General features: G+C 37.7%; 1 protein-coding gene across 1 annotated transcript; it reads right to left on the reverse strand.

Moving 5' to 3' along the window:
- Positions 1-3815: 3815 nt before the first annotated feature.
- On the reverse strand, positions 3816-6382 carry LOC110694852. Its single transcript, XM_021872016.1, has 4 exons — positions 6015-6382; positions 5138-5913; positions 4566-4777; positions 3816-4496 (listed from the first exon to the last, which is right to left on the reverse strand). The coding sequence occupies exons 1-4, from the start codon at positions 6380-6382 to the stop codon at positions 3816-3818; spliced, it is 2037 nt and encodes a 678-aa protein (XP_021727708.1).
- Positions 6383-23340: the final 16958 nt, after the last annotated feature.

Consider the following 23340-nt stretch of genomic DNA (forward strand, 5'->3'; position numbering starts at 1 on the left):
GGTGTAGGATAATGAAGGAGATGGGGTGAAGGATAGGAGGCAGCAGCTTGGGTTGGCTCAAGTTTTGCGCCTCGAACCTTGGACCTCCGAACACGAACATGAACTTGAAACCCGGGACACCTACAACCAAAAACACGAGGGTATTACTAAGAGATAAAATAAAATAAAATAAAGAAAAGGTAAAATAAAATAAGATAAATAACACTAAACTAATAAAAATTAAATAAAACTATAAAGTAAAGAAAGTGAAATAAAATACGAAAGTAGACTAAAACTAATAAAATAAAGAAAATAAACTAAAACACTCCAAAATTACCAAAATAAACTAGAAACTTTATTAAAGAGAAAACAAGAGAATAAAAGGAAAATAAGAGAAAATAAACACGGAAAAGACTCTAAAACTACTCCTTAGGAGTGACATAAATGTCACTCATCAGTAGAATGAGCACTCCCCTCACTAACATCATTAGAAACCTGGATAGAAACATCATCCATGAGCATAGGTTAGGCAACGGAGGTCTCTTGAGGGCTTGATCAATCGACACCTTGTTATGTCTCCATGGAAGAGGGGTGTCCACAGATCTAACTATAGCCTCGGGGTGAGGGATGGGGCACCAATCCGTAGTCCTTGTAACCTTCCAAATATACAAGTTTGCTTTGGTGGTGCCCTCCAAAAAACGTTGATTAATCATGGCATAGATGCTTAAGAAGTGGTAAGGAGCTTTCTCCCTTTTATCATGGATTCGGACAAGCGACTCTTGCATTGATTCATACTTTTTGTTAAGAGAAATAATCAAAATGGTAATCATACCCCCCAATTGGATACTTCCGGAGAGATGGACACCATCTCTTATATCAATGAAACGGTCGAGCAAATGCAAAGCGAAGTCGATGACCGCTATCCCCTCTTCAAATGGCTTATCCGCTAGCCATAACCAACTCAACTCCTCTCGGAAAATAGCACCAAGGGGATTCCTTGGAGAAGAAAGAATATGTGAGGAGTCGGCTAAAATACCTCAAGGCCGCATGAATAATCGACCCCGCCTTAGAATATTGAGGAATATATAAGTCCTCGATAGAAATATGCCTCCACCACTTGAATTCACTATAATTGTTATCACTTTGCATGACATAAAATACCTCATACACAAGTGGGACATCCTTACTAGGAGTTGGAAACTTGAAAACCTCATTAAGATAGGAAAATAGGCACCGAATGATCATTGTTGAAAACTTGAAAAGAAATTCTTCGAGAAGTTTCACCTTCCAAATCCTCCTCAAGGACCTCAAGATAAGAGAGGAATTCCAAAGTAATCCGAGAGTAAGTGGGAGCATGAAGGCTTAAGAATTCCTCTAACCCCAAGTTTCGAGCCAAAAATCTCACATCATCGTCGATACCCAGCAAAGTAGTCTCCGACGAATCATGGAATCTAGTAGAAAAGAGTGTCTGAGTTGAAAGCTTGGCAAATTTCTCCCAATGCTCTTCCTTTGTGAACTCAATTACATAAGTCTCTGAAATGTGGGAAGAAGGAGGAACCACCTCCCTATAGGTAGAGCGTCTAGCCCTCTTAGCTCGTCGGAGAAGAACCATTCTACACACATAATTGAAAAATGCTCTAGTGAGTAAGGACCATGAGTCACAAGTATGCATCATGAGAAACAACACTCCAAACCATCATAAAAAACAAACTATGCACATTAACATTCCCATATCAATATAATGAAACTATAATTCCAACAAAGGTGGTGCCAAAATTATAGTATGGTCAAGCAAAATCATCAAACACAAGTTCATATAATCACCAAAATTTCATCATTAATACAACAAATGAAGTAGATAGTAGGCAATATTTATACATTAATGAGGCCATAACCAAATCAGTCTAAACACTCATGAACAACCAAGGTAGAAAATTTATCATAAGTACCAATAGAAATGAAGAAATCATACCTTAGATTGATGAGAGTTTACAAAGAAGTGGAACACAAAGCACTAAAAACACAATTATGCCGAATTGCAAGCAACAAACCCCAAACCAAAGGGGTACCCAAAAATCCCAACTTTAGGAAAGATAAAATCACAATGAAAGTGTTAGAGTAGGGATTAAGAGTAATAAGAAACTAGATTTAGTGAAAAATGGTGAAATTTCACTAGTAAAATAGTGAAGGAAAATGGTGATGATGCTTGAATAATAACCAAGTAAAAATGGAATGAAAATAAGAAATAGAAAAAGAGAGAAGGTCGGTGCGTTTAAGAGGCATCAGTAGGGGGTGAGCGGCCGCGCCTTAGTCGCTCGCGCCCGCGCCCTTCTGGGTATGCCATCTTCCGAATCCCTTCTCGTGAGCACATCGGTGAGTACATGGGAAATTATCATGATAAAGGTTGAGGCAACTAAACCCAAGAATGTGGGTTCAACACAAGATTTTTATGAGCCCACCATTTGAACCCATCAAACTCCAACTTTTAAGCATACTTCCAATTCATCAACTTGAGCACTCTCTCTTCAAAATAGGCACCAAAATTGTTAGAAATCCAATCAAAACCACCTAAAAACACAATCAAGAAAATAAATCAAATAAGAATATAAACAACGAAAAGAAAACAAAAATAAAAAAATAGAGAAAATGGTTAGAAACTCGAGTTGCCTCCCGAAAAGCGCTTGTTTAAAGTCATTAGCTTGACGTTCTCCACCCTTCAAGGTGGATCAAAAAGAGTCATATCATGAACAACTCCCGCAAAAACTCCATCATAGTAGCGCTTGAGCCTATGACCATTGACTTAGAAAGTTCTTGAAAAATCCAAAGGAGATATTTCAACCGCACCATTAGGAAAAACCTCTTGAACAACAAAAGGACCATTCCAACGAGACATTAGCTTCGCGGGAAATAATCTCATCCTAGAATTGTAAAGGAGGACCTTGTCACCAACATTGAACTCCTTCTTTACAATTAGCTTATCATGCACTTCCTTAGTGCGAGTTTTGTACATGCTTGCACAAGCATAAGCATCCAATCAAAGTTCTTCCGACTCATGGAGATCAAGCCAACGTTGCTCACCCGCACTTGCCAAATCGAAATTGATTTTCCTTATAGCTCAATGAGTACGATGCTGAAGTTCAACTGGAAGATGACAAGACTTCCCATAAACCAAGCGGTAAGGAGTAGTGCCAATAGGAGTTTTAAAAGCCGTTTTATATGCCCACAAGGCATCATCTAGCTTATCTGACCAATCTTTCCTATTTCTTGCTACCGTCTTCTCAAGAATCAATTTGATTTGACGGTTAGACACTTTGACTTGCCCACTAGTTTGAGGGTGATAAGGGAGTCCGAAACGTTGATTAACTCCATGTTTCTTCAACATCTCGCGGAAGGCGCTATGCACAAAATGAGATCCATTATCACTAATAATTGCCTTTGGGATGCAAAACCCTGGGAAGATTATCTTCTTGAACATCTTCATTGCTACCTTATGGTCATTTGTAGGTGAGGCAATAGCTTCCACCTATTTTGACACATAATCGACGGCAACAAGGATATATTGATTCCCATATGAAGTAGGAAAATGACCCATGAAGTCTATTCCCCATACATCAAAAATCTCCAACTCTAGAATGGGTTGTTGGGGCATTTTGTTTCTCTTTGAAATGTTTTTGGTCCTTTAGCATCGGTCACAACCCTTGACAAACTCCCAAACATTCATAAAGAGATTTGGCAACCATAGTCCGCATGGAAGCACCTTCGAAGCCATTTTTAAGACACCCATGTGACCTCCACTCGGATCCGAGTGACAGATCTTCAATACACTAGGCAACTCCTCATTTGGAACACATCTCCTCAACACCCGTTTTGTACAAAATCGGTTCATCCCAAACATAATGCTTAGCCTCCCTTTTGAGCTTCTTTCTTCGATTCTTGGAAAATGAAGGAGGAAATACCCCACAAGCAAGATAGTTTACCAAATCGGCAAACCATGGGAGTTCCTTCACATCTATAGCATACAAAGAATCATCTAAAATTCTATCTTCAATGGGAAACCCATCATCTTGAACTTGAAAATACTCAAGCCTAGATAGATGCTCCGCTACCACATTCTCCGTTCCTTTCTTATCTCTAATCTCAAGGTCAAAAGTTTGAAGCTCTAACACCCAACGAATTAGTAACACAATTTTTTTGGACCCCAACAAATAGCAACAAAATTTTTCAAAGGAATGAACAATAGCCAAGAACTCCTTCTCCGTTGTAGTGTAATTCCGTTGAGCTCCATTTAGAGTCTTGGACATATAATAAATCACATGAAGTTTCTTATCAAATTTTTGACCTAAAACTCCTCCAATATCCGTATCACTTGCATCACACATTAACTCAAATGGCAAATCCCATCTTGGAGCTTGAACAATTGGAGTGGATATTAGAGCTTTCTTCAACTTATTGAATGCCTTCAAACACTTGTCATCGAATACAAACTCGGCATCCTTTTGAAGAAGATCATTGAGGGGCTTTGCAATGAGTTAAAAATCTTTAATGAATCTTCTATATAACCCGGCATGGCCCAAATATGATCTCACACCTTTCACATTGACTGGAGGTGGCAACTTTTCGATAACCTCAATCTTTGCCTTGTCAACCTCAATGCCTTTGTGGGAAATTTTGTGCCCAAGGACTATTCCTTCTTCAACCATGAAATGGCATTTTTCCCAATTCAACACCAAATTCACTTTCTCACTTCTTGCCAAACACTTTTTAAGATTTTCGAGGCATGTTTCAAAGGAAACTTCACCTACGGAAAAATCATCCATAAACACCTCAATCTCCTCCTCCAACATGTCTCCAAAGATACTCATCATACACCGTTGGAAAGTGGCGGGAGCATTGCATAGGTCGAATGGCATTCTCCTATAGGCAAAGGTACCATAGGGAAAAGTAAAAGTAGTTTTCTCTTGGTCATCGGGATGAATAGGAATTTGAAAAAATCCCGAGTAACCATCAAGGAAACAATAGTACTTGTGCCTCGTTAGTCTTTCAAGCATTTGATCAATGAAAGGAATGGGGAAATGATCTTTATTAGTGGATGTGTTTAGACTTCTATAGTCTATACACATCCGCCAACCGATGACCGTCCTTGTTGGAATTAGCTCACCTTTTTCATTCTTGACGACGGTCATGCCTCCCTTCTTTGGAACGACATGAACGGGTGAGACCCATCTAGAGCTTGAGATGGGGAATATGATTCCTACATCTAAAAGCTTAGTAATCACTTTCTTCACTACCTCCCCCATTTGGGGATGTAATTTCCGTTGTCGTTCAATAGAAGGAAGGGCACCCTCCTCAAGGGTTATGTGGTGTGTACATAAAGCAGGGCTTATACCTTTGAGGTCATCAATGGTATAACCCAAAGCACCTTGGTGCTTTCTCAAAACACCGCATAACACTTGAGCTTGGCTTTTACTCAAAGATGAGCTAATAATCACGGGGTAAGTAGAATTTGGGCCTAAGAGTTCATACCTTAGGTGTGATGGTAAAGGTTTGAGCTTTACCATAGGAACACCTTTACCTTCCTTGATCAAAGCCGCTTGCAAAGCCTCTTGGCTTGAGATTTTCATGCAAATTTGCTCATCACTTCCCTCAACGCTTCCATCCAAAAAGTTCTCATACAAAGACATGTCCTTGCTAGGAGCACCTATCTTTTCCTTGTTTAACAAAACACACTCAAGAGGATCATTAGTTGTGAGCAAGTGCTCATGCATTGAATGTACAAGATTATCTAAATTTTTAACTCTCATGCAATTCTCAAAAGATGAAGAAGGATATTTCATACTTTCATTCAAATCAAATTCAAATCCCTCATATCCAATTTTAAGTGAAATCTTAGCACTTTTGACATCAATCAAAGCACCCGAAGTAGCAAGAAATGGTCTACAAAGAATAATAGGAATTGTAGAATCCTCATCTATGTCAATGACCACAAAATCTACCGGAATGATGAACTTTCCTACCCTCAAGGGAACATCCTCTACCTTGCCCCTTGGGATCCTAATGAACTATCGGCTAATTGCAAGGTAATGTTGGTAGGTAAAAGTTCTCCCTTCTCTAGTCTTTGATATACCGAGTATGGCATAATGCTAACACTAGCTCCTAAATCACACAAGGCATTATCAATTTGCATTTTATAAATAGCATAGCGGATAGAAAAGTTTCCGGGATCCTTCAACTTGGGTGGGATTTTGTTCATTATGATTGCACTACAATTCTCGGTCAAGTTAACCATTTCCGCCACATCACATGTTCTTTTTCCACTCAAAATCTCCTTAAGGAACTTTGCATAATTTGGCATTTGTTCTATCACATTTGTTAAAGGAAGAGTAAGATGAAGATGTCTAAGCATCTCTATAATTTTCCCAAATTGCTCGTCTAGCTTGTGCCTATTAAACTTTTGGGGGTAAGGGAGCTTAGGTTTATAAACTTCTCTTTCTCTCTCTTTCACGTTCTCAACTTGTTCCTTATTAACTTCCTAAACTAAAGTATTCTCATCTCCCTCATTCTCAATTTGGCCATTGCTAGGAGTATCTTTAGCATCACTCTTCTTAGAGATTTCACTCTTAAGGACCCTACCACTTCTAGTCACAATAGCATTCATAGGGCTCTTAAGAGCTAAGCTTTGTGAAGTCAAAGAAGAAATATTTGTAAATTCCTTAAATTCATTAGCCAATTGAGAAATTTGGTTCTCTAATCCCTTATGGCAAGTTAACATGTCATTGAATTTCTCATTGCTTAGGGTCATGTAGGTGTCCAACAATTTGGCTTTCTTCTCTATGACACCTTCCAATAAACTCCTACAGGAAAATGATTGATCATACAAATTATCACTATGCTCTTGGGTATTCGGAACAAATCCAAGTGGGGCATCTCTTTGACCATTCGATTGGAAATTTCCCCTACTTTGATTGTTCCAATTACCTCTACATTGATTTTAGCCACTATCGTGATTATGGTTACCATAACCTTGGTTATAGTCCCCATATCCTTTGCCATGACTTTGAACATTATAACTATGGTTGTTATAGCTACCACAATTCCCTTGGATTTCATGGTTTCTATAACTGTCATTTTGGTTATAATTGTCATAGTTCATTTGGTTGTGATAATTCCTATTTACAACATTCCTTTGAGCATCAAATCTAAGTCCAACATTGTTATTAGCAACTAAGTTCACATGTTCATTCTCACTCCCAACATATTCATTAGAAGGAACATTAGGGCAAAAAGAAGCATCATGGTCATTCATTCCACACAAATTACAAAACCAACATTCTCTAATCATGCAACAAGAAGAAGGAAGAGAGTTAGAGGGAGGAGTACCTCTCCCCTTAATTTGGGAGGGAAGAACTGGTGCTTGTGAGGTTGCGCTCTCGAGCTTATACATGATAGAAACTACCTCCTTTCCTAAATCCGAAATTTGAGTCGACAAATTGTTGATAGCATTGAGTTGTTCCATTGAGCATCCCATTGTACTACTCTTGTTTATCGACTTCTTCTCACCATCTTGCCATTCCATGTAGTTTCTAACTACATCCTCAATGATACCTACAACCTCTTCCTCGATCTTATTCATGATTGGGTCTCCGGCATCTAGACTTGCTCTCCCTTGAGGACTCAAACCGCCATTAAAAAATTTGAATGATTAGGTAAGTGGGGATCCTATGGTGAGGACACTCACGTTGGTACTCTTTGTATCTCTCCCATGCTTCATAAAGACTTTTACTAGACTTTTGCTTGAAACCTTGAATCAAAGCTCTTGCCTCCGCCGTTTTATTTTGAGGGAAGAAACGGGAAAGGAATTCCTTGGTGACTTCACCCCAAGTTCTCAAAGAATTAGGCTTCATTTCCTTATCCAGCCACTCTTGAGCTCTTCCAATTAGAGAAAAAGGAAATAGCTTAAGCCTTATGAACTCTTGAGCTACCCCGCTCACCTTAATTGTGTTGCAATATTTCTCGAATTCCTTAAGATGATTTATGGGACTCTCATTCACTCCTCCACTATATTGCCTCCTTTCAATCAAAGTTATCATTATCGGCTTGATTTCAAAGTCACTATCCGGGATCAATAATGGAGCAATCCCGCTCTCATACTTGTATGCACCCGGAGTGCCCAATTCCTTCAATGTAACCCTTTTAGCTTCTCCCATGTTCACTTGAACACATAATCTCAAACAAAATTATTGGTAGCACAGCTACAAATGTAGCCTAAAGAAGAAAATCTTTTTGTATTTTCAAATTTTTATGAAATAGACTCAACAACAAAAGCAATCATCTACACCATTCCCCGGCAACGGCGCCATTTATTATCTAAGGAGAGACTAGGTCATTGAAAACTAATCTACCCTTGGTCAAAACAAAATTTATAATCACTCAACACACCCCTATACAAAGCATAGATTAAGTCGAGGGTCAAACCATTAGGAATGGGAGGTGAATGCTAAAGTCAAAGCTAAGCTATTTCGAAAGCAATGAAATGAGGTGTGTCTATTCTACCAATCAAACAATCGAAACGAAAATCAGATTTAACAAGCACTAGGGTATGGATCCACATATACTCGTAATTAATTCAGCTAATTGGGATTGGAGATGACTAAGTCAAGTGTTGCGAGGGAAAATCGATTAAGCAATCAAGAGAATATGGTAGGATAATCGCCTAAAGGTCAAACTAGCGTCAACTACGAGAGACTCTAGCTAGGAAACTTGCAAACCTACTCAATCGACAAATGTAAGCCACAAATCAATTTTCCGTATCAATGTGAACCTACAATGCAATCTAGTATGAGAAACTTAGGTTTATCACTCCTAAATGGAACACACACATGCACATAATCAATCAACCAATTTAATCATAACATCAACTCCATCAATTTCCCTCAATTAGCATAAATCATTTACTCATATATGCTTCACCATTTCCCTAGCAAGAAAACTACTCACTATTCATGGAAATCATCATCAAAACTAAACTAAGCAACAAATTCATCATCATCATATTAATTAAAAATATACCAATTCAAAAATCAATCAACTTGAACAATTAACAAAGAAATTGAGATCAAAACTAAGATTGCATTAAAGTAAAGAAATCCTTACAAACTTGCTTCAATTCATGGAGAAAACACTTGGAATCATCAATCTTCAATCATCAATCAAGAACTTCTCTTTTACAAACTAGAGTTTCTCTCTCTAAAATTCTAAACTAATTCTATTATGATTTCTTAAAAATTTTACTCTCTCTAAAAATAGAAAGAAAATCTATATATAGTAAAACTAACTAAGAGAAATTAGCTAGATCGTCCCCAAATAAACCCGAACAGGCGCGGCCAACTATAAGAGAGAGAGCGGCCGTGCAAATCTGGGTACGGAATAGGGACCTAAACAGGTGCGCCCGCGCCCGAGAGAAGCGCGCCCGCTCCCGAGAGAGGCGCGCCCGCGCCACCAAGCTGTGCGCGCCCGCGCCTGGGAACAGGGCAGCCATCTTCCCTATCATTCCGATACTCCTCATGCGTTCCACTTAATGCTCTTAATAAACACGGGACCTTACAATTTCTAAACTCCATGTTTGCGGGTTCAAGACTAGAAATCATGCCCCCACGGCTTGAATGCACAGCTCAAGGACTTTAGGAACTTGCACTTCTCCATGCTTGAGCTTCAAATGGAGAACACTAGACATCCTAAACAATGCCGAACTTGGGAAGAGGCCTCGGGAAACTTGGATACCGACCTTAACCTGAACAATAAAGGAAAACAAGCAAATAAAAGAGAAAATAACAAAATAAACCAAGAAATGCATAAAGAAAGGAATCAAACTAAGAAAATGCAAACTAAAAGAAATAAAGAGTAAAATTAAGGAAATCTAAGTAAAAGAGCTATAGAATAGCATGAAATTCACCCTAAAAGAACCAAATGAGTGCCATAAATGACACTCATCAGAAGTCCTCTCCTAAACCAAACACTAATAATCCAATTAATACCCAAGCAATATAAATTACAGCAATACCAAACTACTTCAAAATCCAATTGAACAACATTTTAAATACTTCCCTTTTACTAAAATCAAAAGCTTATATGTAGTTCTTTAGGTTTCCTACATAAAAACTTTAAAATACATACTTATTCATGAAATTTCAGCAAGCTAAGTTTAGAGCTTTATAAAAAAATCTGAAAATTTACTTTATAAATAAAATCTTAGATTTATAGAAATCTTTGAAACAATCTACGTTATAGATTAAGTTAGTAAGCTTTAAACCTAAAAATACACCAATTCAATGCAATTAGAGACTTCAAAAACATGAAACAATAATCTGAAAATAAATTCTTGATATTAAACTTTAAATGTCAAGGCTTTGTAATCATAAAATTGTTAGGTTTCGATGAATCCAACTCACCGCGGAAAATAAAACTCGATTCGAAGAACAAACTCACAATTAATAAAACAAAATGCATAAATAACCATATTAGAGAAAAGACTAAACTACCCTTGTGGTGTGCTTTACTCAACCAGATGGAGCTCTTACTTGAGAAAGCCGAGCCTCACAAAGGGCGAGGACCTCCGACGAAGTCCACCCACAACGCAACCCAACAGGTCTACTACTTGGAGGTTAGCCAAGTCCGACCAAAACACTACTCGAGAAATTGATGAACTTATATGTTTTCTCTCAAGTGGAGATGCCCAATTGATTTCTTACTCAAGTGAATAATCCCAACTCCTAAAGTTGGTATTTATAGGCAAAGGCTCTCCAAAATTCCCATCATCTTTCCATGTGGGAGAAATGATAGTGTGAGAAAAAGAATGAATTAATTTAATTCTAAATTAAATTAAATATTCACGCAACAAGTAAACGATAAGTGGCACAAGGACAAGGAGGGTAGGTGGGAGGACAACCAAGCCTTGGGGAACAAGGTTGGTTATCCTCCCACCTCACGCCACATGGCAGCAGCCACCTCGGGCAACAAGGCGTGCTGTAGCAGCAGCCTTGTGCACCAAGGCTGTGCTGCTGCTAGACTTTGTCCCACGGCCTGACTGGCAGCCAGCCTTGCTGTGCGTCATAGCCAGCCCGTGCATAGGTCAGCCTTGCATGCTAGGCCTTGTGCTGGGCGGCCTTGCTGCTCCATGCGGGCTACTGCTAGGCCTTGGCGCAAGGCTCGGCTAGCAGCTAGCCTTGCTAGGCGCTGCGCCCAGCCCATATTATGGCCAACCATTGTGATGGGCTTGTGTTTGGCGGCTTGGCAGCCCGCTTGGCCTAGCATGCTAGCTAGGCCTTGTGCTAAGACCATTAGCCAACACACACAAGGTCACCTAGCATGCTAGGCCCGAGTGGTGCGGTTGGTGTCCTTGGAACATGTTCTTGTCCTAAGTCTTGTCCTACCATCCAGGTATATCAAGACCTTTACACTAGGCATCTCGGCCTAGGTAATATGTTGTTTGACTAATTAAGTCAATTCACTTGTCCCACGACACTCGATTTTAACGCTCTAAGCTCGGAATCTGACGTTTTTGTTCTTAATACTCGAGTTACTCATTAATTCCTTCGGGATTTAATTGTTGTGTCGGATCGTTAGTTTCTTGGGGGTGACCCAAAGGGTTCAGTCAAGATTAAGTTGTAATATAAATTATACATTAATATTACTAATCGGAAGCGACCTCCACCTAGGCATTCTGATCACTTGAACTTACTGAATAATTAGCTTTCTAATAGCTCTGAACCCTTTATCGGAATAATACACTTATTCAAAGGACACCATTCCTTTTAAAATAGTCACAATGATTGTTTTATAAAAATTAAGAACACAAAAATACAAATTTAATACAATTTAAACCTAAAATTGAAACTTTAATAAATCTAAAATTTTATGTATAATCAAAATAATTATGCTTTAACATAATTTAGACATAATATAATTATATAACTTAATTAACACGTTTTAAACCCTAAAATCATGAAAAATCAAAGTTTAAGCCAATAATTCTTAATTAAACCCAGACAGAAATTTTATTTCATACATTAAACATAGCATAATTCATAAATTTGTAGCCTTTTACAATTCATATACATAATCAAACCATAATAATAACAATTAGAAACAAAAAATTTATCAAAGATTGAAACTTGAATCAATTTAACAAAACAAAAGAGAAATAAATAAAGGAAACATAAGGGGGCGACCTGAGTCGTTAGTGATGTGCGGGTGGAGCAGCGGAGGTCAGCGACAGCAGGGTGGGCGGTGGTGGCTGAGCAGCAGCAGCAAGTACAACAAAATTTTCTTTTTTCCTAGTTTGTGAGCAACAAAAAGGGAGGAAGGAGAATAGACGTGAAGAGGGGGGGGGGGGAAGAGTTTAAGGGTTTTTAGAGTATTTAAATAGACATGTGGGCTTGGTTTCCAAGTTTAAGTAAAAGTAGAATTTTACAGTTGAGCTTGAATGAAAGTTTAAGCTTTCTTTATTTATATCTGGGCTACTAACACTATTGATAACCTATGTTGGTGTATAGAAAAGAAATTTAAATTAAATTAGGGACTATTAATTTAATAGAGTTTAATTAAGTTTCACATGAAATACTTTTTTTAATGAAAACGAGATAAAGTAATTACTTAAATAATAAGGAAATATATTATAATTTAATCTAACATATGGGATATTACAGCTACAATACGACCAACAGCATGACTTGAACACTTCAAGTCGGCTACATACTAGTGAGTTCCAACCACCGAAGCCACTTTTTCCCTCGCTTGAATTCATTGGCGTCGTTCGAGGGCTACCGTAGCATCTAGGCTGAAGCCCAACCACCAGCAGAACGCCGGGTGTAGGAGGTGATAGTGCATTGGTTGCACTTTGCTACTATCGCCTTATGCCGCCTTCCCTTCTGCTCGCCTCCCTTCAACCAGTAGGGCCGCCGCCGTGGTCCACCTAATGGTGGTAATTCTACCCAGCCACCGTTGCCCTCCCTGAAATTCCTTTTCTTTTTTTTAGTAATTAATTAAAACAACTCTTGTGTTAATTAATTATTGGTCTTAGTGAGATATATTAAACATAAAATAATTTTATGCCTAATTAATTGATTAAATTAAAACCAAAACAAAATCTCTTCTTGAATTAATCATATAGAAATATTTTAATTAATCAAGGCACTTTATAATTTAAATTGAACATACATATAAAACATTTTCACATGAATTAATTAAATTAAATTATATGTCAAATAGAACAAATTTTTTTGAAAATTAGGGTTCTACATGACAAGGATCAAAACGGCTAGGGTTATGAACATTTGAGCAATTAAAACCACCATTTTAACATATTCCAATCAATTAAAATCACCATTCTAATTAAGTTATTGAATTCATATCCTCCCCTAATTGAAATAAAATTGTGAACATCAAATAATTATAATCAATATGCATAAGTGCGGGAGGCAAACTAATACCACTGTAAGGTTTCAGGTACTATTAGCGGAATTTCACGAATCATATTCGTTCGCACCTAAACAGGATCTACAAGCATAACGCATAACAAATAACATAATTCATACCTTTGATGCGAGATTTTCACATTGCGATTAACTGTCAAATAGGGAGATGATTGATCCCCAAGCGTTGCTCCTCTACTTAGTCCACAGGCTAGAATTGAACCTCCACTACTGCTAGACAGTCAAGCACAAAAAACTTCAAACCACCAACTACATAGAGGGGAGGAGAAAATCGAGCTATGAACAACCATGACCACCACCGTGCACCACCGACGTGTTCGAACGTGAGGGAAAAGGAGAGAGTGAGAGCGTGAGGCTTTACGGTTTGGTTGCTAGCTTTTCAATTCTCAATTGATTGTTACTTGTGTTGTACATCAAACCCTAGGTAATGCCTCTATTTATATATCATATGTATAATTAGTGTCCAAACCAAGCTCAAACTACACTCCCTCTTCAATCCCATATGGTCAGCCACTCCATGAGGCCTAATAATGTTTTTCTTTCTTTTGTTCAATCCATCACCCTTTTGTGTGACCTTACAAAATCCATTCTATTGGGCTTTGGATTATTTGACTAGCTAGCCCAAAAATTAGGGTTGTTTTTGACATTTCGGGGGGCCCAAGGGCGAAAGAATAAATTGGGGCCCTATAATATATAATATTTTTTTGTTGATATTAAAGAGGAATTTTTTTTATACTTTAATATGAACAAATTATCAGTCTCTTAAAAAAGGTTTTGAGCAAATAATCTAGTTTAAAATTATATAAAAAAAAAACCAAAAAAAAAACTTATTATAAATTGAACTCAATGTAAAAATGATACTTATATACTAATACAGTAAAAAAAAAAAATTATAAAAGAAGCATTGTGATCGATATATGATTTATAATGCATATAAGTAATTTTGAAAGAAAAAAAAGGAAATTAGAGCTCTTGGTAATTGAACCACTAACTTTTAAGACACATTTAACTTCAACAAATTATCCTAACCAATACGCTATAGAGATACTCATATAGATAATTGCAACTATAAATTTTATGTAGATTTTTCTTTTACATAAAGCTGAAAATGGGGCCCTCTCTTTTCGTGGGCGGGTGCCCCAGTTGCTCTGTCTTGGTGACAGGCCTGCCAAAGATCATTGATCACGTCTAACAATAGACAATGATGACCCAAAAGAATGAACTTATTATCTCCACAATATCGATCCATGATATATCTAGTAATTGCACTTGACGAAGACAAAAATCCTTCATTAAATCCCTTCTTTTGGTGATGTATTATCGCGTGCCATCTCAGATGTGTCTCCCCACATATGGTACAAAGAGGTTCCCCATAGGGTCTCCCCCTCAATGCCTTAGCCAATTAAAGACCGAGGCTTATGATTGGATTAGAATTCCTAACTATTTGGGAGACATGAAATAGAGAGGAGACAAGCTATAATCCTTTCCTAAACCTCATTCGTACCTCCTTTAAGCAGTGAGCAAAGGGGTTTTAAGGCGAAGCATAAGCTTTCCTTCTAATATTTAAGAAAGATTGCCTATCAAAAGTCTATTACAACCAGAGCTGGCTTAGGAACGTTACATTGTGAATACTCCTTATTGAACTTATTCATAATTAACCAGAGATGACTCGAGAGCGAGGGTGGAAGCAGGGGCGGGGCAAAGAATTTCGGGGCCCTCTGCAATTTTTAAACTTAGGCCCCCCTTTTCATAATTTAAAAGGAGGTTTCAGCTAAATAATACTTTGTAAATATTAAAATCAATTGTGATATTAAATGTAAAAATTACAAGAAATAAAACCATAACATTTTCACTTCAAGGCCAATTGTCTCGATAATTCAAGTATATAGCAAAAAACATTATCATTAAAAAAATTTAAAGGAAGTTGCATCTAAAAACTTGGGTAATTTAATCCAAAAAAAAAAAACAACAACAACTAATCATTGATTATACTAGTAAATTTGAGAAATAGAAAATTAAGTGTAATTTTATGTAAGAAATTAAAGATAATAAAGAGATAAGTATACCGTAGTTTTCAATTCAAAAAAGAGTTAAAACATTAAGGACATAGGTTTTCTCCACAAAAGAAAAAAATAAAATAAATAAATAAATAATATAACACATGAGTTGATGGGCCCAGCTAGTGGCAAAGGGTATTTATTTAAAAACTTTTGGTGTAGGGGGGAGTCGAACCACTGACTTTCATTTTGAAACTCGCTCCTAACCATCAAACCAAGGAGATTTCCATCTAATTATGGGCATATTCTTAGATGCATGTTTGTGCACCTAGAATAGCTATAACATTCCTGAAACGCAACTTTTAGTGTATGAAACACAATCTACCTCTTTCTTCTTTAGTTAATTATTCATATTGTAATTCTTCTTTCCTTTTATAATTTTTTTCCTTTTTTAAAAAATAATCTTTCTCTTCACTTTTTTATTCCTATAATAATTTTGATCAAAATTTCTCTGATTTCTATAATTTCTCTAATTTCTATACTTTTACTTTCATAAACTTTCATAATTTCGCTGACTAAGTAACCCTGGACCAAACTCTTTAATTAACCCTGACTAAATACTCAAGTAACCCTTGATTGAAATCCTTAAATAACCCCTTACCTAGTAACTCGAATAACCCTTGACCGAGTAAATTGAGTAACCCATGACCGAGTAACTTCTCGAGTAACCCTTGACCGAGTAATTCGAGTAACCCCTGATCGAGTAATCCCTTAAGTAACCCTTAACCGAGTGAACCTCTTGAGTAACCCCTATCTGAACCTCACAATAACTCCTAACCAAGTAACTCGAGTAACCCCTGACTGCATAACTCAGATAACCCATAACAAAATAACTCGTGTAACCCCTGCCACACGGTGTGGCTTGCTGCACCAAAAAGTTGTTGTTTGATAATATATGTGTGACAAAATCGAGTTCAAATAAGTGAGAAAAAATAAAACAACATATAATTGAAAATTATAGGTCGCACTTACTCCCTCTCTCTCTTTCTCCCTCAAGCCTTCTCCTTCGTTCTTTATTATTATATATGTAGACACCTAAAAATGTCTCCCCAAAACTAAACCCGATGATGAACACCTTTCACCGCCATTATTGGTTGGGTTGAGTATTTATTCTTTGAAGTGCTTAAATCCATGTTCTATACAATATATTTCATGAACCAATCCAATTTCTAGCTCATTTCCCTAAACCATAACTTATTTTCCACTTTTCGTGTCCAAATCGCAAAACCGAGAGAAACTGATTTTATGGATATATAATTTTGATCCAATTATTAATTTTTTTCATAAGCCTTGAATAAAGCTTTCCAACCATATATCATAAGCCCAATTCCGAGCTATACCGAAAAAGATATGAGCAAAACACTAAACTCGGCCCAAAACCGATACCCTTCCACTAAAACGACGATATCGTAAAATATAAAAATTATTTTGACCTGATTATAATTGGGTTGGAAAATATACTTGATAAGATTTCCAATGATATATAATATGCCTTATTTCGAGTTATGGATCAAAAGTTATGATGATTTTAAAAACGGGTAAAAAAACTAGAACTACCGCGCAAGCGACATAACTGCCGCGTCGCGGGAGAGAGTGACGTGGCACGGGGCTTTGTACCATGTCACGACAATTTGTACCGTGTCGTGGTACACATTCCGTGACACGGTGCTTTATCGCGCCATTTCCGCATGCTTATTCCACTGTGACACGGTGTATTTTACCGAGCCGCGGTGGACTTTGTCGTGTCACGGTGGGCATTTCTGTGTCACGGTGGGCATTTCCGTGTTACGGTGGGAATTTTCGTGTCGCGGTATTATTTATCGTGTCGCGGTTCACATACTGTGACACGCGATTTTCTCGTGTCTTTTCCGCGTAAACCCTTCACGCATTGTCACTTCCTGTAGGTCAAATATGTCCTGCGTCACACTTATTTCCCCCGACACACGATAGAATCTGCCGTGTCGCGGTGGAATCTACTGTGTAGCGGTAACCTTTCTTAGGGTTTTTTATCCTCTTTTTTGGGTTCCGTATTTCCCGTGTTTTATCCGCGTTATTTTTTTCACGCGCAAACCCCCCGCGTCACACAACAGTTCCTCGCGTCACACAAGTTTTCCCCGTGTCACGGTAGGTTCAACCGTGTCGCGGTGGAATCTGTCGTGTCACGATAGGGTTTTTATGGTTTTTATCCATTTTTTAAGGGTTCCGTGTGTTCCCTACTCATTTTCCCTATAAATACCCCCCTCCTCTCTACAGTTCGTGGCACCAATAATCATTCTCTCTCACCTTACATCAAAAATCATTCTCTTCTCCCTCTTCAACCTAATTTCTAGCCTCCTTATTCTTCCATAATAATTCCTCTAAGCACTCCAAGGAGTCCATACTTAACCCAAAGTTCCGTCCTTAAACCAAGGCGTGAAAGGTACAAATAATTGAGGGTTTGGACCAAATCAACTCTACTTTTTATTTTATTAAATTTAATTTTCATTTGATTTATATTTTTTATAGAAGTTACTAACAATTTATTCATGATGTAGAAATTTAAAGGAACGCGCAGAATGTGAGTAATTAATTAATTTAATTACTCTTATTTTATTTTAATATTGCTAGTATCATGATTAGGTTTATTTATATTTGATTTTACTAACGCTATTATTGTTAAATTGCTTCCAATATCAATGCTTATTCTATTATTATTTTTTTATCACCATATTGAATGTTTAAAGGGAATATGTAATTGAAAATCACGTCTAATAAGATAATTTGGAAAACCGGTTTAGGTTCCTTTTTAATCTTGTTGTTTAATCAAGTGATCACTGATATTTTAGAATTACATGTTGCATTAATATTCAACCAATTTAGCATCATAATAGTTTGGAGCAAGTTGAATATTTTGTTTGTATGCCTTTGAGATTGCAGGAATCACTTTTCACTATAAGAATCGAGTAGAGGCCAATATGGGCAAATGTGACTCCATGACTCACTTCGTACCATCATCCCCGATCCTCCTTTCGTGGTTCTGAACCATATGGAGTTAGTAATCTCATGGACTATGAATGGGGTTTAACCTTCACGGGTCAATCATTGTTGCATATCGTTGTCCCTTATTCGTGGTTGCCTTTTATGATCCGTGAACGGTTTACAAGTTCCTTAAAAACTTGTTGGCGGCTCCCTACTTTCCTTGTCCCTAATCGTATTATTTCAATTTCCACTTCCTATGAGTGCCAAGCATATTCACACATGCTTTAACATAGACGCTTTGGCGACTTCACTAGGGAGGATTCTTGGTTATTTATCAATTTGAGTGATCTGTATTTAATTAAGATGAGTGGATGAGACTTAAAACATTCTTGAAAAACATTCATGTGGTTAATTTGGCATTGTTGCATAAGCATAGACATTTTAACGTCGCATTTAGGTCTGTCCCGTAGGAAAAATTGAATAACTTGATTGCGTACGAAGGAAAACAGGGCACCGGTCAGATTTTCTGACTGCCGTGCCACGGCGGAATTTACCGTGTCACGGTGCAGTACACCATCTGACGATGTGCAGCACCGTGGCATGGTGCTCTCTACCGTGTCACAGCAGTCCTAAAATCAGTCTGGTGGCTTGTTTTCTCTTCTCACAGTCAACTTCCTTTGATTTTTTTTGAAAAAACGTGTGTGTTCTACATGCGTCTTAGCCCCGGGGGATTTAAGCTCTATCAACCCAAAAACGCTCATGGCAATAAGGGTTCATTCGAGTTAAAAATCCACCCAAACCATGGAGTTGAGTTCGATTTCATCACGAACTCGCGGAGCCGCCTGTTGGCATACGCCTTCAAGGGAGGCTGCCTTGCTAACGCGTCCAAACTCTTAACCATGGTACTCTATTGACACCAAATAAACCTGACCATAGTCGAACATAGAACTTGACCTTAGGTTGCGAATTATTCTTTGCATCATTGTGCCTACATGTTTTATGTTTGGCCGTTTTGATCCTGACCTTAACGATCTTTCTTTGTCTATGGTGGATTATTTTATGACTAACGATTTCCAATGGACTATACTCACTTAGTAATTAGCGCAAAAAAAAAAAATTTGTCGTGCCACGGGAAAGTTCACCGTTCACGGCAGTTTCCACCGTGGCATGATGGATTTCCAAAAAAAAAAAAAAAAAAAATCAATAAATAACTGGAAATGACCACCGCGTCACGGTAGCTTATACCGTGACATGGTATAGTTTGCCGTGTCACGGTGCCTAGGAAATAAGTCCAATCAGCTTTTTTTTAGTCTTCCGTGTAAATTTAGTCCTCGCGTCAATCATTTTTGTTATTGTTCACATGTCTAGCCATACGATCATACCACGAGTCTTATAACATCACTTAATCACTCACGAGTCAAGTATAGTCCACACAATTTCTTTATTTTTTTTACTCGAGTCATACACCATGTCGTTTATGATCGTATACTAGGTTCGTGCACCCCCATTTCCGTCATAATAAAAGATGAGTGGATCGGAGTTATTCTCACCTATTTTCAAATGACTTTTTTTTTCCTATCTTGAGCAATGTATCAAACAATAAAGTGCGGTTTTTTTTATTTCACATCACTTGGTCAAGGAGCAGGGGTAGATTGGTACGGTTCGAGTCATTACTACATCAACCTCTTAGACCTAAGATGCGTTTAAAGAGAAAATTTCCATCTCCACGTCACTCATCACCTTCAAACTACTTTAAGTTTGTCCCAATGGCCACTAAGGAAGATAATGAGAACATTAACAAGTCCATTGAGACAATGTCTAACATGTTACAAGCACTCACTACCAGATTCAATACAATAGAGCAAAACAACGTTACTGCGGCTGCAATGGACAAGATCAAAGAACAAATGAGCAAGATTTCTGAGGATTTCACCAATGTGGAACGACCTCCCACTCCTTTGGATGTGAAGGACAGACTCCTTGAAAAGTTCTCCACTGCTGATATTCCAAAGTTCAAGCCAACTGACAATCCAATAGTCCATTTGAAGGCGTTCTCTGCAACCATGGCTCTTAAGGGATTAGACGTAACACTCTTCCCTACAGTGTTCCCTCTCTCCTTTGAACATGCTTGCCAACAATGGTTTTATTCCCTAGATGCCAAGCATACTGCGACTTGGTAAGATGTCACCGACAGTTTTATGAACTGTTACAAGTGTAACATTCAAAGTAAAACTTCTGAACGTGAACTCTTCATTCTCAAACAGAAAGAGAATGAAGGCTTCACCGCTTATCTGAATAGGTGGAGGGAAACACCTGCACTCTTGGTAGATCCTCCTAAAGAAAAAGAGATGATTCGCCTCTTCATCCAAAATTTGACTCACAAGTACAAGCAACATCTCAAATTTATTCCCTTGAACACTTTTGAAGCTATATATGACATTGACATCAATATCGAGGATGATCTAATAAAGACTGCCGATAGTAACAATAATAACACTTGGAAAAACAAGAAGAACGACCATCCTTCTTCTTTGTCTTCTAAGCACAAAAATACTACCAACAATATAAGCCAAGTTGATCTCAATGAAGTGTTAGCTCTTGATGCTCCATTGCCCAAGAAGAAAAGAACTTACACTTCTTTAGGAATGACTTATGATGCGGCCTTTGATCGCCTTTACAGTTAAGGCTTGATCATACCTATTAGGCCATTTCCAGAGCCAAAACCTGAAGAAAGGAGCGCCAAATGGAATCCCAATGCCCATTGAAAGTACCATCGAGGAAGGGGCCACACTACATAGCAATGTTGGAATTTGAAGGACGTCATTCAAGACTTAGTGAATGCAAACAAACTTCATGTCCCTCCAGGCGGCAAGAAGTAATGAACACAAGGCGCACAACAGATCCTTTGTGCAAGATTTCATGATTTCTCTTTTTATCATTCATCTCCATTCCCCCATTCATGTCTAGCATTGGTTTTCCATTTCAAATTTTTATATGTTTCATGTGTTTCGTTCACCTTCATTCCATTAGTAAAATGAGCAATTTCCTTTACATCTTGATCATAGCATTTTTCATTCACTCATCCTTAAAAAATAAAAATAAAAAATTAATTACCGAACTAAACACAAGATACATCAATGATTTGAAGCACCTTTGCAACCCTGTCATTCCCCGTTACCCGTTCAATCGCATTCCATTTCTTCATCAACCACTTTGAGCCTCGTCTAACATTTGGACTTCATTTCTTCAACCCACATTCACTTAACCCTGGGATTGGAAGATGTGTAATTGTATAACATTCAAAAAGCAAGTAAAAAAAAAAAAAACTAGCAAAGCAACAATAAAATAATGTCTAAAGGCAAGTGTTCCAATGTCTTTGATATGAACACGTCTCAAATTACGTCTGTCATCGAGTGCTTGGTACTGTGCCTGAGAAACATGAATGCTAAGTGAGTGATGGACCGCATGATCTGAGATTTCCTACATTGATTCAAAAGAATAAAAAAATAAAAGAAATTAAAAAAAATAAAAATAAACTTGCAAAATTCAAAATTTTCAAATTCACAATTACACATCTTGGGGATTCTCTCGAGTCTTGAGCCTTGTACCCTTTTCTTCTATAAACCATCAACTTAACCACATTACAACCCTTGAAATACCTCTTTGAGGTGTACATACACTTGTGCAAAGTTCGGTTAGAGCTACGTTCGGCCTGATTCCTAACCGATACGTAGGCAACCTCACATCGAGGTGCGGCCATATTCATATCCATATCCATGCATGATTGAGTCAAAGAATATCCAATGCTTACACCTACCCATTTAAAGCTAGACTTGGGAGCTTGAACCCACATCATTTAGCCTACCCAGCCTAAAGATTCATCATCTTTTACTCTTCTCACATCTCTTTCCATCACCATAACCCTTGCAGCCAGCCTTAGTATCACATTCACACACTTCACTCACACATCCATATCCATGTCAATCATCCTTCCCTTTGAGAGCCCTTTATCATGAAATCTTGTTTCAACACTGTGCATGTTTCATCATATTTAAAGACAACATTCATTAGAAGAAATATTGTATACTTGCTTAGCTTCCTGACTTGAGCAATATTCATTGTTTCATGCATCGCACAATGTGCTGAGAAACTTTTATATATCAAAGATTTTTAAACATACAAAGCATATCGTGCTTAGCTCCTTGACCTAAGCAACGTTCATTATGCAATAATCACTTCATCTGTGTACATGCTTAGCTTCCAAACCTAAGTGACGTTCAAGATTGTTTCTTTACATCATATATGATGCTTAGCTCCATGACCTAAGTTCATTCATCGTGTCACATGATGTAATTGTCCTTATCCTCCTGGCCTAAGGACATGCATCATGCATACATTACTTTCAAGAAAAGCAATTCAATCCATGAGATTCATTTTGTCTTGCTCAACGAGGAAGTTCAAAACTTCTTTCCTTTTTTCGCGTCTTTTCTTTTGGGGAAGTTTTAAAAAAACCTTTTCAAAATTTTCTCACCGAGGGAAGTTCGAAAATAAAATTTCAGTTTTCACATCTTTCTTTTTTGTGAGAAAGTCGGTACCCTCCACTCATGACAAAAATTGATGGAAAAATTTTGCTTTTGCATCTTCGTTTGCTTGTGTCTACACACACACATATACACACACACACTCACATGTCATGTCACATCAAGTCAAACTTGGTCAAGTCAAACTTGGTCAAGTCAGTTGTCAAGTCAATCAGAATATATACGAGTCCATTGGCAAATTTATTTTTGCAGGTCTCATCTACAGCCCACGTTCAAGGACAAGCGAACCAACTACAACCCACATCCGGGGACAAGCGG

This window comes from Chenopodium quinoa, unplaced genomic scaffold (genome assembly GCF_001683475.1).
Source record: "Chenopodium quinoa cultivar QQ74 unplaced genomic scaffold, ASM168347v1, whole genome shotgun sequence".
NCBI classification, from domain to species: domain Eukaryota; kingdom Viridiplantae; phylum Streptophyta; class Magnoliopsida; order Caryophyllales; family Amaranthaceae; genus Chenopodium; species Chenopodium quinoa.

Excerpts from the sequence above, each read along its gene's own strand:
- LOC110694852 (XM_021872016.1), bottom strand. The coding sequence starts at position 6,382 with ATGCTTAGACATCTTCATCTTACTCTTCCTTTAACAAATGTGATAGAA. Across the intron at positions 5,914-6,014 it reads TTAGGATCCCAAGGGGCAAG|ACCATTTCTTGCTACTTCGG; the intron begins GTAGAGGATGTT and ends TATTCTTTGTAG. Across the intron at positions 4,497-4,565 it reads CTCCAGTCAATGTGAAAGGT|CCCCTCAATGATCTTCTTCA; the intron begins GTGAGATCATAT and ends CTCATTGCAAAG.